General features: G+C 40.9%; 1 protein-coding gene across 7 annotated transcripts in view; it reads right to left on the minus strand.

Annotated features, from left to right (window-relative positions):
* TRPM3 (transient receptor potential cation channel subfamily M member 3) overlaps nucleotides 1–16,671 on the minus strand; it is a 974,199-nt gene that overhangs the window by 230,771 nt on the left and 726,757 nt on the right. For 2 of the 7 annotated variants that reach the window (XM_088837931.1, XM_088837930.1), the window contains exon 7: nucleotides 13,416–13,490. The exons of the other annotated variants lie outside the window; for them this stretch is intronic. In XM_088837931.1, the coding sequence (XP_088694057.1) occupies nucleotides 13,416–13,490 (75 nt within the window). The remainder of the gene's footprint in view (nucleotides 1–13,415; nucleotides 13,491–16,671) is intronic. 7 annotated transcript variants of the gene reach the window in all.

Raw genomic sequence — 16,671 nt, forward strand, 5'->3', positions numbered from 1 at the left:
GAAAAGTATTTGGAAATATAAAATACTGCACAAATTAAGAAGTCAGAAGAAAATCACATGAAACAAGATGCTTCACTTTTAGACATTTGATCTAGTCTTCACCTTCACCTGTCCTTCAATATACGGAAAGTCCTCAGATGCTCTTTTCTCCATGTGAGGACCCTGGCAGGAGACAGTAGTTGGGGGCCCTTTGTAAAAGAAAAATTGGGGATGGAAGAGGTTTTTTTTTTTTTTTGAGGTAGGGTTTTAAGAGGCAATATTCACATCTAACTTGGGGGTAAGCATACCATTTACACGGTGACAGGTAGGCCTTCATTTTGGAGCATAACTGATGCTTATGTGGGAAGATCACCAGCCATGGTGACTCCTCTGCTTCTCTCACTCACAAAGTCTATCAAGGAACTTCACTCCAACAGCAAAAGGGATTGAAATGGCTTTCCAAGAGTTCTAAGTCCAAAGGCAGAGACAGTGATCAGACCACTCTGAATACCCTTGACTCCTGGAGAGGGGCACTTTCTTCTACAAGCCAGCTAGGCTGGGGCATTGCTTGCTCCCTCCTTGGCAATGTGGGCCCCAAGACTGGGGTTTTGCCTTGATTTCAGTGAAGTTTTCTGGAAGCACTTTGTCATGCAACCTCGCCACCATCCCAGCCCTACACTCCGGAAGCCTGGCCCTGTCTCATTCTCTCAGATGATACTTTTCTTTAGATCACAGGATGCCTGTCTGGAACTGGGCTGAACCTGTTCTGTCCTGATCTCCACCTCTTATTCTCAGTTCCACAACTGCCTCTACCTTCATTTATCTGCCGCCTCCTGTTGACCTCCACTTTCAGGCTCAGCATGGGTCACTCTCTTCTATTTTACCCCCTTACTACTATAAACTTTGACAATATGTTTACACAAAACTGCTAACATGGTAGCTGGAATTATGCAGAAGTGCACCTTGATATGAATTGATAAATCAAAAATATATTTTAGAATTCTACACATGTCTAATACACAGAGTTGGCATACAACTCACAGGGTTGTTTAGAGTAATAAATTGAGTTATTTGTAAAGCACAAAGAACAGAGCCTGGCACTTACTGAGAAATATGTGGTTAAACAAACACAACTATAAAGATTCTTATTTATATTTATTAGGCTTATAAAAGGTTTCTAATTTAAATGTATAAATGATTCATGAAGATAAATGTACTTTATGTATTTAAACCAAAAGAATGCTCAGACAAATAATTTGAAACACACTTTTCTGAAGTCTGAATATTCTCTCATGCACACCAATAATATGCTTAGGAAGCCCAATTCCTTTATTTTGTATCCAAAACACTAGAAGTCTCTGCTTTGGTGTAGGTGATCTTTCGTATCACTCCCCAAATGCTTTCTACCAAGGGGCTACTCCTCAATGATTCAATCAACTTAAGTCTTTCAAATTCTCTGGGTTGGACAGAGATGTAAATGCCAAGGAACAGAACCCATAAGTTGACTCCAAGTATATTAAATGCTAATAAACAAACTTAGCTTTTGACTTAGTCAATGGAAAACAGTTTTCCTCTCATGGCCAGATAGCTCTGACTGAAATGTTCTGCTATTAATGTCTGTATGTTTCTAGGACATCCAAACAACATCCCATGTGAATAATTTCAAAAGAAAGGGAACAGCCAATCCCAAAGGCTATAAGGCAAGTATTACTTTAATAAAAGGAGAGCGCCAGCATTATTTTCTTTGGGGCCATTGTTTGCAGGCTGAATGTTTTAATGTAATTGATCTAAGTCTACAAGAAAACTCACTCAAACAAAGCTATAGTCTTCTTAGTTTCTGCTCTGTTCAAAAGCCACATCAAAAGGCATTCCTTGCCTTCTCAAATGTAAGGTAATCAAAGTGGTTCTAACTCATTTTACTTTTTAATTCTTTGCCCACACTCCCCTATACATGTGCCAGGAACCAAGTCCACAGCTTGTACAAGTTCCATTGGCTTCTTGGCAGGATTCGTGAGCAGCAGAGCAGCCAGGGGAATTATGAATTGAAAAAACACGGACAGACCTAGCCTAAGTGCAGGGCATACCTGGGTAGGAGAGGGAAATGGTAAGAGAAAGGAAAATGTTACTGGTAATGGCAAAATGGCATATTAATTTGCTCTTCCAAAATAATTAAAAAAAAAAACACTCTGCATCATTTGAAGGAGACTGCAATTATTTCTCCCAGCTCTAAATGTGAAACGTTTTATTCTCTCTTTGAGGCATATTCTTTTTAACTTACTCTTTCTGGAGAACTTATACGCATCCTGCAGTTCCCAGGTTCAAAGACAAGTCTACCTTAGGCCCCCCTTTTACCCCCCACCAGGTAGAATTAACTATTCTCACTGTCTGTTCTTATAGTATTTACTTTTTAAAGAAGCCCACGCCAATGGATATTCTTCAGAAATTTGTCAACAAACTATTTTGGTATAAAAAAAATTCTCATAGTACCTTATATATCTCTCATTAAATTCCAAGTTTGGACATCTCTTTTCTCTATAGGTAGGTTTATCTTTGTATCCACAGCATATCATATAGTGTTCTGCTGCTGCTGCTGCTGCTAAGTCACTTCAGTCGTGTCCGACTCTGTGTGACCCCATAGATGGAAGCCCACCAGGCTCCCCCTTCCCTGGGATTCTCCAGGCAAGAACACTGGAGTGGGTTGCCATTTCCTTCTCCAATGTGTGAAAGTGGAAAGTGAAAAGTGAAAGTGAAGTTGCTCAGTCGTGTCCGACTCTTAGCTGCCCCATGGACTGCAGCCTACCAGGCTCCTCCATCCATGGGATTTTCTAGGCAAGAGTACTGGAGTGGCTTGCCGTTCTACATGCAGTAATTGCTCACTAAAATTTTGGGTACAGAAGGAAGGCAAGATACTGAATCTCCTCAAATATATCCTGATTGCTCATCGATTAGACACCAATGTAATTATTTCAATTTTCAAATCTTTTATGATATAAACAATTTTTCCTCAGTCAACGGATCTGAGTTTCAAGGCATTCAGATCTGATTTAAATTCTCATGAAATTAAGAAGTGAAGTGAAAGTCACTTAGTTATGTCCTACTATTTGTGACCCCATGGACTATACAGTCCACAGAATTCACCAGGCCAGAATACTAGAGTGGGTAGACTTTCCCTTCTCCAGGAGATCCTCCCAACCCAGGAATTGGACCCAGGTCTCCCGCATTGCAGGCAGATTCTTTACCAGCTGAGCCACCAGGGAAGCCCAAGAATACTGGAGTGGGTAGCCTATCCCTTCTACAGCAGATCCTCCCAACCCAGGAATTGAACCGGGGTCTCCTGCATTACAGGTGGATTCTTTACCAACTGAGCTATGAGGGAAGCCCTCATGAAATCAGGAATTATACCAAATGCCCAGTTTCTGTGCTTGTTAATTTTCCTGTGGACTACTGAGATTGCTTTCTGATTTCTCTGCCTCTGCAACAAACATCACGTAACTGCTAGTTATCATCTGTAAATAGTCTTCTCTGTAATAATCTTTAGTGGGTTCCCAATGCTTATAGATAAAAGTCCAAATCATTTTGCATGACAGACGAGGCTCCCTATATGCTGGGCCCAATCTTTATTCACAGCCTCATCTCTCCAGAACTTTCTGTTCACTGATTCTAGTCTCATCCAGACTATCTTCTCTATCCTCCATCTAGGATTATTTTAAAATTTCTCTTTAGCTATCCTAATTTTCAGAGAGGATTATCTCTCCCTACTTTAGATTTCATGAGGAGGAACTTTCCCTAAACTCATCCTTGGGTTTCCTATGCGCTTGGTAAATTGAAGAAGAATAATTGGATTTGCTCACTCAGCCTCACTCTTCTTTCTCTTGGCATCTTCCTGCCTGCAGGAAACCTTATCTCTCCCAACTCCCCCGTACTGCCCCTGAGGGTGTGTGCAGTGGGATGGGGATGAAGTCTTACTGTGGAATTCTGCATAACGCTGGTGAGTCAATAAACCCACTTGGTCAATAGTCTAAAAGTCACGTCTGCTAACTTGTCCATCAACTAAAAATGATATTCCGTGTTCCATCACTACTTCTTTTATTTCTCAAAGTGTTTAGAACTTGCATGAGGAAGAGAGGTGCTATTTATTGTGGACCCTTATAAACTCTAACTCAATCTTCCAAGTCCAGTTCAAATTTTACTGATTCCTGAGGCTCTTCCTAACTCCCCGAGGCAATATTAATTATTCATTCCTTTGTAGTTCCATTGTTCAGTTTTTATATTTCTACATATCCTTTGGCATTTTTTAAATTCTGCCTTGCTTTAATGAAAGTTTCATTCACTATATTGTAAACTATTTAGGACAGAGACAATATTCTAGTTTCTACAGTGCCTCACACTTAGAAGCCAGTTCAAATAAATGCTTGTGAAATAAAACAAAATTAGAAGGTACAATGCCTAGGGTCTATACCTTGGCACTAATGTTGCTACTGCTGCTAAGTTGCTTCAGTCTTGTCTGACTCTGTGTGACCCCAGAGATGGCAGCCCATCAGGCTCCCCCATCCCTGGGACTCTCCAGGCAAGACTACTAGAGTGGGTTGCCATTTCCTTCTCCAATGCATGAAAGTGAAAAGTGAAAGTGAAGTTGCTCAGTCGTGCCGACGCTTAGCAACCCCATGTACTACAGCCCACTAGGCCCTTCCATCCATGGGATTTTCCAGGCAAGAGTACTGGAGTGGGTTGCCAGTTCCTTCTCCATACCTTGAGACTAGCACACCTGAAAAGAAGTGACTAAATAAATAGGTTGTTGTAAAGAGACTGAGTGTCATATCTCTATACTATTGATGAAAACTCCTGAAGTAGAGATGACAGCCATTTAAATGGCCCCTGGTGTTCTTTCACAGGCTTTCACCACTTGCCTCAGTGGTGGTTAGAGACCTAAAACAACATGCTCAGTAACCTGGGTGAGTGCTCACACTTTGCCTGCCCATCTGGATTAAATTTGGAATAGTCCAGATTCTTATTTATTTCTCAGAATTAGACCTACCTAGAGTGACAACATGTCCTGGCCACTGGGTTAAAAGATGCAAGGTTTACACTCTTCCCCTTGCTGGAAGAATGTCCATAAAAGTTATTACTTCCTCTGGCTGAGATGAATAGGGAACTGTATGACTAAAGTGGAAACCTAATTCTGTCTCTGACATGATAGATACAGATTAGCAGCTAAGTTGCTATAGACCAGGAGTGACCTTCATTTACCACCCAGGTTATTATAGTTATTAAGACAACTGACTGCCATTAGCGTGTATGAGACAAAGGAAGGGTACTGACTGTTTGGGATTTAGTACTGATATTTAATCCAATTTCTGACCAGCAGTTGGGAAAAGCAATACATTTTTATTTGATTATCTGGCATCTTTTCCAAAAGATAATGTGCCCAATCTGATCACAACTTGACTGTTACTAAATTCTCAGTGAGAAAAGGGTGACAATGTCATGGGGAACCTTCTTTCTTCTGGTTTCAAGTTTCCATGAGGAGGCAGCTCCATGTGGGTGACTCATCTAGCCTTCTGTCCTTCTCTTACTCATCTCTGCATATAGAATTGAGTAACCTGGTTGAAAAGTCTTTTGGTGAGGAGGATTTATCATCTTTTTTCCTTTTCTTCCATGCACCAGTGCCTGTCAGTGATATCAGTAAAGTTGTTTCTGTAGACCCAATTTTTTCCTCTGGTTGGCTGCCTATGGGCTGATGTGAGCAGGCAAACCCATTTGGCCCTCACACTAAGTCATTAGCTCCAACTACTTCATCATTAATAAAAGTGATATTTTGATCTTCATCTGCTTGACTCTAGTGTTCAACTCTCAGTCTGAATCTTGTCCTGTCAAGAGTGAGTTATAATTTACTGGACTTCCTCAAGGTCCAACATCATGAATCACAATGCTGTTATTTCTGTTTCTGGCATTTATTTTGTAGCAGCATTTAACAAATTTGAGCCTCTGGTTCAAGTTTGTGAACATGATCTTATTTTCCAAATGCAAATAAAGCCTTTTTGAAGACAATTTTTCCTTAATGTCCTTATAGTTCCTTAGAAGGAAACAACAACTGCCACAGATTTTAAAAAGCTAATAAAAAAATGGAGCCCAAACAAGGTGCTTATGAATTTCTGGGTTGCAGTGAATGACTATATGTAGTAAAGTCTATTCAGCCAACTGACTGAAGGCTCTTTCCCCCACAGGTGAAGTAGCAGCTAGAGCTAAAGCACCCACCAGTTGCTGGGCACTCAGGCAGACTGTACATGCTCAATCAATTTGCTCACCAACTCTGTGATAGAGATATTATCATCCACATTTTACAGTTAAATAAATGGAGGCGTTGAGAGCAAATTACAAGTCTGAACAGGGTTTCAAACAGAGATCTGTTAGGAAATTCAGAGCCTGCACTCTGCATTCTACTCGGCTTGTCTCTCACTATGGTGACATGTAATTTATCATACAAAAACCAGGGTGTTCTCATAAGTGAAGAGGTCATCATTAATAATTTCTGGGGGATGAAAACCAGAACTATTTAGTTTTGGACAAACGTATACATATGATCAGAGAAGGCAGTGGCAACCCACTCCTTGCCTGGAAAATCCCATGGACAGAGGAGCCTGGTAGGCTGCAGTCCATGGGGTCGCTAAGAGTCGGACACAACGGAGCGACTTCACTTTCACATTTTACTTTCATGCACTGGAGTAGGAAATGGCAACCCACTCCAGTGTTCTTGCTTGGAGAATTCCAGGGATGGGGGAGTCTGATGGGCTGCCGTCTATGGGGTTGCACAGAGTTGGACACAACTGAAGCGACTTGGCAGCAGCAGCAGCAGCATACATATGAACTCTCTAGGGTCTCAAATGAATTTCTAGCAGATTTTTAAAAATAGATGCCAATTTCAGATATTTAGAAAGGAGCCTGAATTTATTCACTGTTCCTTTGTTTGCCTCATCCTGGCTTACAAAAGCCAAGACTCACTAGTTGCCCCTCCCTGATTCTTGAGATCCAGTTTCTAGTGCCATCTAAATAAATCACAGCTGTTCATTATCAGAGATATTGCTTCCTCTAGACACACAGAGGGATGAAGCTCCAAGGAAGGATTAGATCATTAAGCAAAGGAAAATAGCAACAACAATATCAGCAGCACCTGCATAAATCCTTTAGGGGGAAATGATCAATTTAAAGTTTTTCTCATGTTCTAGCATATCCTTGTTGGTGCTGGAAATAAATCACTTCTTTTCTCTCTTATAAATAAATGCCTCATTACATTCAATCATTTATGCACACTGGAGTGTCGTGATGAGAAATCGGATATAGTCAAAACCTAGGGTCATGCAGCGGGTATTCTGGGTCCTTAATCACTGGAGGTGGTTAACCTCATTATCCTACTCTGTCAAGTTGGTGTGAAGTAGCCACTTGGCTTATTCCTACTGTTACCATGAAGAGTCATTTGACTGCAATAATAAGTGCTAATTTATTAGGGTTAGCACTTTAGGGTTATCCTAATGTTTTATATATATATAAAAGAGTGTGACACGCAAAGGACTGCTCTTAAAACCCTGATTCTAATGTGCAAAGAACTAGTTTGTTTGTGCATTGAAAATTATCACAAGAAGGGGTGGCTGGAAATGCCCATTTTTCAGTTCTCAGCACTTCTCACCATCAGTGTCTGCTCTGGCAGGATGGCTATCAAACCTAGCATGCTCCAGAATCACCTCGAGGATCAGCTAAAATACACAGAGCTTCTGATCAGTGGGTCTAGAATGGGACTTGAGGATGTGCATTTCTTTACCAGCTGATCCACAAGGGAAGCCTGAGGATGTACATTTCTAACAAGTTCCTGGGTGATGCTATTGTTGGTGGTCCAGGGACCACATTTTGAGAACTACTGCCTTCACAGTGCAGGGAGTGGAGACTTTGGCCTTTGAAAAGAACTGAAATCTAAGATGTGTCCCTTGGAGTAAATTAACATGAAAGCCCCTGGAGCAGTACTGAAACATCCTTGTTATATTTCCAATAGTCTATAAAGTCTAAACAGGAGTCTGCAAACTTTTCCTGTAACAGGCCAGACAGCAAATGTTTTCAGCCTTGCAGGCCAGATGGTTTCTGTTGCAAGTGATCAACTCTGCCACTACAGCATGAAAGCAGCCTGAGATGGTACAGGAAAGAAGGAGCACTGACACGGCTATGTTCCAATAAAGCTTAATTTACAAGATGAATAACGTGCTGGTTTTGGCCTACAGGCCAAAGCTTGCCAACCTTTTAGTAACTAATGTTAAAAATGATTCATATAAGGCAACATCTGTTAGTTTGCCAAGTCCAAGTATGCCTGTGATCAATGAGAAACCAACCAAGCTGGAAACCTGTGTCAGCCAAGCACTGACACCTGTATTGGCTGCACTTGATTGGTAGACTACTGCCCACACTGGAAAGGAGGTACTCTTGTTGCAATTCAGCCCCTACAACCAACTATTTAAAATCCAATGGCTCACCACTTCACTCTAATTCAACAGGGGTTTCACTGAACTGCTGGAAATTATTCATCTATACTTAATATATTCTCTACTTGGTGACCACACAGTCTTCCTGATGCTCCTCAGATGTGTGGCCCACATTCCCACCTCCGTGCCTTTTTATTGCTGATTCCCTGGCTGGAAACGTTTTCCCCTAAGATATCACATGGCTTTCTCCCGCACTTCCGCCGAGTCTTTACTCAGATGTCTCTTTTTCAGGGAGTCTTCCTCTCATTCTACTGACAATTGTAGCCCCTTCCCTGAACTCCCCTTTCTGCTTTTTCTGCTTTCTCTCTCTCTCTCTCCCCAGCACATTTCACTATGAAATACACTATATATTTTATTTGTTTTTTGTCACCTTCCACCCAAATGTAAGCTCCATAAGGGCAGGATTGGCACAGACCTCTGGTCTGACAAGGCTGCTGTGAAGTGTGCCTTGGGGAGCTGAGTCTGGGTCGGCAGAGCCCTGGGCATGGGGATGCCAGCTTCAGCAAAGATGCTGCTGGCTTTCCTCAGCCAGGGAGCACCAGAGCCTTCCACCTGGGACCAAGGAGGTTTGGACAGTCGCTGTTATCACTGGTCACATTGGCTGAGGGAGGTTAAGAGGCTCTTATTCAACTCTCCTGGTACACCATAAGCATTAGAGAGGAGGGGTAGGGGGAGAAGGGGAGAGGGGTGAGGTGGGGAGGGGAGAGATGAGAAGAAAGAGGAGAAATGTAGGGGGAGAGAGAGGAAGATGGGGGAGGGAGAGAGAGAAGAGGCAGGAGGGGAGACGGGCAGAGGCAAAAGGTATGAAGAGAGAGAGGAGAGGGAGAGGGAAGGGAAGGAGAGAGAGTGTAGCAGAGACATAACAGATAAAGACTAAATTTACCAAAACTAGATGGAAAGGGGACTTGGATTTATTTGAATTAAGGAAAACTATTATGTGACATTCCCTACATACCCAACTTTTTGAACAATAATTTATACACCCAACAACAGTTCTTATTACTTGAAAATGGAAATAAATAAATCAACGGAACAAAACAAACCCTGTTCCACGCATACCAAGAAAACAGGATAGAAGTACATACAGAGTGAAGTGAACTTTCCACTTCTCCCCAAACTCCCCCATGATTTCATATTAAATTCTGATGTGCAGCAGAGTCAATATTCACTTCCTGTGTTCTCCTTCTGGGTGAAAGAAATGCTGCTAAAGAGGAAGGGCTCAGCTCAGATTTGTCTGATGACCAGAAAAGCTGACTCTTCCATCTTCACCCCCCACTGTTTTAGCAAAGGTGCACCTGCCTCATTCCACCAGGAATTGGCCAGAGAACCCCGTGTGGACCCAGAGATGCCAAGGCTCATTAGCCAACAAGAACTGTTGAATCCTCTGCCTGGGATTTAGGACTTGAGTGTTTGCCTGCAGGGTTGTGGCATGTGGGACTGCACGGCTTGTGAAATCTGGCCTCCTTGCAGAATAGGGACAGCCTGTTCAGTGAGGGTAAGAGCGCCTGTTTGCCTCAGTGACGGATGCCAAAAATACAAAAAAAGCTGCTTGCTTATTTGGCCAAAATGAGGGCATAATGTCTCTATTTTTCTCATATTTTTCAGGGGTTAATGATCTTCAGCTACGAGTTTAAGTTAAAACATTTATTTTATTCTGTTAAAACTTACAACAGCTTTATTACTGACATCTTGGCAGTACTATTTCTAGTCATTTTCCAAGTCTATATTAAATATAGACTTATATACACTAGTTTAAATGGCTTGAAATGATCCAAACACTATTTTGAAAGGGTGGGTGAATTATTTTAAATCCTGGGAAGGGGATTTGAAAGGTCCTATGACAAGTTCTGTAGCCTGATCCATCACTAGTGAATTAAAATCTTAGCCTGCTTTTTTAAAAGACCCCCTAGTGAGATACCTTATTTTCTCCAATTATATCCCACTGTAAAATTGTTGATTATGGCAGAAAAGTAATCAGTCAGCACAAGTTTTCCTATCTATTTTATGTTTGTCTAAATTTCTAAAGTTAACTACACATTTCTACTGAATGGTTGATACTAATCTAGACTGAAAAGCAGCCATGGGCAATTATCATTTTAGATAAGTGGGGAAAAATCAATCTTTATTTCTGTTTCTATATAAGTGGAAATAATGAAGCCATGTTGGCATTGGTTGCCACAAATATGTATATCCTTAGACTATCTAAATCCACAAGATAGAAATGATTTAACCACAAGCAAGTGTCAACAGAAGCACAGTCAAATTTCCAGGATAAATGCTTTTATGCCCATGATAGTTGGAAGTATATATGATGGTCTCTACCTGTAGACATTTCTATTTATTTATCCTCCCTGAGTTTAGGTATTACAGTTTGATTATGTGTCCTTTCTATATTGCTTGTAGTTTCTAAACATGTCTATTACATTTTTACAACAGGCTGGAAATGAGAGTTAAAAATAAGGCCAGAAAATCAAATATTGATGTTTATAATAATTTATTGATCACTTACCTACCTACATGTGCCAGGCACTGTGCTAGCTTTGCATGATGACAAAGGTGAGGATGACTCAGGCTCTGCTCACAGGGAGCTCACAATCTACAGGTGATGGGGAAGCGTTACACACAAACAGACAACCATTCTATCAAAGAGGCTGTGCTACCACACAGGTTTATGGAGTGCTGTGGGAACATGGGTTATGTGGTGAACAGCTGAGTCTAAGACAATCACTTGTGTGTTTGTGTGTGTGTGTGTGTGTGTGTGTCTCAGGTTGGAGGGGTTTCTGATAGGATTTCAGAGAAAAGAAGATTTTCAAGCTGAGATTTAACAGGGTAGAATTTTGCCAGTAAGTAGAGTTGGGAAAGGCTGGAATTTCTACAAATGTCAAAATGGGACAAAAACACATCTAACAGGGTATGTCATTTAAGAGAAACTGCAAGTAGCTTGGGATGGGTGGGACCTAAGGTCCACAGGCATTAGGAAGGAGAAGAAAGCTAGAAAAACAGATGAAAAGATATGGAAGTTCTTCCAATTAACAGTGAAAGGAGGAAAAGACTGAGTTCCATCAAGGAGGTTTATGTTATCATCAGAGGAAGCTGTTAGTTTTGCCAATAAAAGGAAATGCTGCTAACTCTGAGAACAAAATGTCAGTCAAATATTTGCAACCCAAATCTTTCTAATCTGAAAGGCAATCTCAGCATCCTTCCCTACATGTAAAAGAACCTAGTAGATCTTATTAGAATGGTGATCAGTTCCCCAGCTCAGACTCATTTGTTGACAGGAACTGTCCCAGTCCCAGAATAGGGAATTCCAATGTGGAATGGGTTCTTTCCTAAAGACAGTGCTCCTAGCTCAAATTGGAAAAAAAGTCAGATAAATAAGGCAGGCAAATACCAAGAAACGGGTTTCACTAAAATTTGTTCTATTCCTTCAATATTATTCTTTGAACTCCATGACTTTCTTGATTGACAAAATGACTTCTCATTAAGAAGCATGGCAAACAGTTCAGCATCACAGCCAACTTCTGTCAAGTCATTTTATAAGATGAAGAGAGGGCAGATGTCTAAACTGTAACTGTCTTCTTCACACAATCTATTCTTTGAAAGGAAAATTCTTTAAAAGGCAAAGAAAACTTCAAACAACATTCAGTTGACAGCATCTAGAAAATGGCAAGTTATTACAGTCCACAGTTAACTGATCATGTATTTTGGATGGTCTTCTACTTGAATGGTTGAGTCTACTAGTAGTATCAATTTTCAGTGACGAGGCTGAACATGTTAGAGCATCCAAGAAAGACAATGAGATGTTCCTGATGTATATGTAAGCTGCTCAGAGGAAGTCTGACATCCTTTTCAGGTCACTTGATTTGAATCCAGGGCTATCAGTCTATGAGAATCAAAACTCACTGCTTCCTACTTTCAGGGCTCCCCGGATGAAGTTCTGCTATAACCTTTTACTTGTCATTTATCTCATGGAATAGTTATGAGCTCAGTGATGGAAAATTCATGTCATGGTTACCCCCAATGCATTGGATGATGGTGCAATGATCAAAAAAGATGCCGGTGATGACAATTGAACGTCCCTTTGCCTTCCCAGCCTCCTTCATATATTCTCAGGCATAGGATGACAAAGGGAAGTCCACGAGTCACATGAAGAAAGACTGTAGCCATGGGCACACGACCAGGAACTCCTCAATTTGTCTTCACCCCTGCTGCCCATGCCCCCACCCCATCCTACTTCTTCCTGATCCTGTTCCTGTGAATTCCCCTACCATCTTGTCACTAACTACAATCCCTCCACCCAAAAGTTCTGCCAATGCTTAACCCCAACTGAATCAATGTTCAACCTGTGCCTGACAGCGATTTCACGTTCAAACAGATGTTGAGTGAAATAATGACCCCTAAACCCTCCAAGGTAACAACATTTTAGAGAAGGGTCCTTTTGAAGGAAATAATACTTCCTTATATGGGGCAAAAAGAGCAACAATTTTGGAATCCCATCAGCCTAGGTTTGTACCTGGCTGTGTCACTAAGTGGATAATAAAACAAGGGCTTAACTACCCTGAGATGCCGTTTCACCAATAAAGAAGGTAGATAATAATTCCTACTTTGAAGGGTTTTTGTGACTATTAAAAGAGATAGTATACATGAAAATGCTAGCACAGTGCCTGGAATATACTAGGACTTCAATAAATGCTCACTTCTCTCTTCTCCATCTTATGTGGTATTATTAGGATGACAAATAATAGAGAGTAATTAATCTCTGATATGGTTGGATGTTTTAGAAGAGATAGAGATAAACAGCAGTCACAGGGAGGGATAGTGTTAGGAATTTGTAAAGGAAATTATTATTTCTATGGTTAATTTTCTTGGTTGCGGTTTAAGAGGAGATTCATGTTGTCCATTAATTATACTTACCAATTGGGTCTAATTGGCAACTACCCCAAAATGAATAAAACAAGCGGGAGTCAAGAGAGAAAAACGGCAGGCATCCTGTCAAAAAATAAAATCTTTGAAATTTCTACAACCCAACCGTCGCATACACATTTTATTAAAGCAGACTGATCGCCCAATTTGTAAATTTACACATGTGATGGCAACTCAGGTTGCATATTCAGATCTATGCATAGCATCAGATAGCACTCTGCACCAGCTATACCATGTCTCATTGCTCCTTCAGTTGAAAAGGTCCTTAAAATAAACATCCCCTTTGCTGGATGTATCCTTCATCATTCTGTTTCAGCCTAGATAACTGCTATAGGAGTTAAAGGGTTAAATGAGTCAATCCATGTTAAGTGCCTATAACAATACTTAGCACTCAGTAAATCCTCAAGAAATGTTTGTTGTTGTTATACTAATTATACTAATATGTCTTCTGAGACCAAACAAGAAATGGATTCCTCCCACCCTCCTTTAAAAAGTCTTTTTATTAATTTCTAGAAATATGTGTCTTATTCTCACAAAATTAGCTACTTTTGACCTAAAAGAAGTACTTTTTTTAGAGGCTAATGTACTTATTTTCTTTTAAAGGGGAACTGAAACCAATGCCAACATGTCACTCAACATACCTAATGTTATTTACTAAAGAGATCCCCACATTTCCTTCTCTTCTTTTTTTTATCAGCCATGAAAATGATCAATTAAAGTCATCTATTTCTATGTCTATCTGTCATATAGATTATATATCTCCATTCAGTTCAGTTCAGTTCAGTCCCTCAGTCGTGTCCGACTCTCCGTGCCAGGCCTCCCTGTCCATCACCAACTCCCGGACTCCATTATCTATCTTCAAAAGAAGTTGAAGACATTTGTTAAAGTGTCTGCCTCCAATGCGGGAGACCTGAGTTTGATCCCTGGGTCGGGAAGATCCCCTGGAGAAGGAAACGGTAACCCACTCCAGTATTCTTGCCTGGAGAATCCCATGGACGGAGAAGCCTGGTAGGCTACAGTCCACGGGGTTGCAAAGAGTCGGACACGACTGAGCGAGGACGGACGGGCCAATTTGGCTATTCTACCTATTCTAGATAAATTTAGTGGTGAGTCATGTCTCTGGAATGGTAACTTATTAACAAGCTAGTTAAAGGCTAGATGCCTCAGGAAGGATCTCATTTCAAATCCAGGCCTCAGGAGAATCTGCCTCTGCTCCCTTTTGCTCCTTCCCTAAAACAGCATTTACAGAGGGGCCCAGATCCTCAAGTGAGATCTTCCAGACTTAGTTTCCTTGGATCAAGTTAGGTTTCTTGAGATCACGCCAGTTGTTGGTTTGGCAGGGAGTAACTGGTTGGTGAGAGGCATAGATGTGTCCCACCCCACTTTTCAGGGAACATCACTTGGTAAATCCTTAGTGCCTATAACTTGGCAGAGCAGCCTTTTCATAGAAATATTCCTTGAAGCACAAAATATAAGGGTTGGCTGTTCTGGATTCTCAATAGGTTGCAAAATAATAAACTAAGAGTAACTAATGTATGTTTTCCAAAGACAGCATTAAGTAGTGTCCGACTCTTGTGAGTCCATGAACTGTAGCCTGCCAGGTTCCTCTGCTCATGGGATTTTCCAGGCAAGAAAGTACACTGGAGTGGGTTGCCACTTCCTTCTCTAGGGGAACATCCCAACCCAGGAATTGAACCCCTAAATTTACTAATTAGCACATTCCTGAGAACAGAAATTCAGCTTGGGAGCACAGACCTCCCAAGGCCACTCTACTACTCACTGTATGCAAAAATACTTGCTAAATACTATGAGCGAAACCTCAAAGAATTGATGACACAAATCCTCCTGGAAATTTAACACAGTAGCACTTGTTTAAGAAACCCAGCACAAAATTGGCTTAGCTGTATCTTCCTACAGACTGAACAGCACACTGGTATTTTTAGTTTCTTTCTTTTTTTCCCTCCACAGTTACCAAGCCCTAATGAACAAAAGTTAAATGACATTTTAGTGCAGATCAACCAGATTTGTTGCATGGCTAAAAATGGAAATGTCTGAACATCTGCTGTCAGTTGACTGTGATTCCAATTCTCTTGATACTTCCTTGTTTACCCTTCAGGATGCAGTGGAGAAAATGGTCTCAAGGGGAAAAATGGGAGAATAAAAGGCTAAGGATTTTGCATCAAATAAGGTTGATATCCCAAGTGCCCTGCTTTTATTCCCTCCTCTGGTGGCTGGAAAACCTTTTCTTATTTGAGGTCTCCTGGTGCTTTGTTAAAAAGAATAAGAGAAGTATCTCCTAATCTAAGGGGGTAACAATGCTGAGCAAAGAGTAGCAGATTTGAAGTTTGGAGTCCTGAGTTCAGGTAAAACTGTTTATGATATTATATGATATTCTATCTTGACAACATTCTATTAAGAAGCTTCAATAAAAGGGAAACAATGAAACATCCATATCTTATCCTTATGATTTTGATGATCGTTTTTCCTAAAAAACAAACTAAGCCTAGTTCACATATAGACCTCATATTCAGCTGAAATTTTGCTTATGAAGATAGGGAAAACAATTTAATGAAAGTAAAATAAATGTAAGTAGACACATGCTATGCACTATCTTTCTAAATATTGAAAGCTTTCACCTGCATGGTGCTAGCAATCTGTTACCCCAATTCCACCTATCAAAATCTTCCTTGACCACTCCCCCTCCATAAACTTTCCATCCAGAAAAACTTTTGGTCTGAATTCCTGTTGTACTTCATATCATTCAAGAGCATTTAACACCTGCTGCTGTTCAATGCAGCCCTTTCATACTGAGAAGACATGCAGCACAAGAGTTGAGGTGCGGATGCAGGCAGACTTCTTGGTTCTGCCACTTACTAACAGTCTGAGTTTGGGGGCTATTACTTGTCCTCTCTTTGCCTCAGTTTTTCTTTTGGCCAATGGGAATAATAATAGTACTTATTTCATAGGGTTGTTGTAAGGATTAAATCAGTTATTTCTTGTAAAAACTTTTAGAATAGCACTTGGTAGCTACTTAATGTTAACTTAATTGCAAAACTCGAAGTTCTTCAAGTGCACTGCTGCTGCTGCTAAGTCGCTTCAGTCGTGTCCGACTCTGTGCGACCCCATAGACGGCAGCCCACCAGGCTCCCCCGTCCCTGGGATTCTCCAGGCAAGAACACTGGAGTGGGTTGCCATTTCCTTCTCCAATGCATGAAAGTGACAAGTGAAAGTGAAGTCGCTCAGTCGT

The sequence above is a fragment of the Moschus berezovskii genome, chromosome 7 (assembly GCF_049115385.1).
Source record: "Moschus berezovskii isolate FMDL1 chromosome 7, NW_MosBer_1.0, whole genome shotgun sequence".
NCBI lineage: Eukaryota > Metazoa > Chordata > Mammalia > Artiodactyla > Moschidae > Moschus > Moschus berezovskii.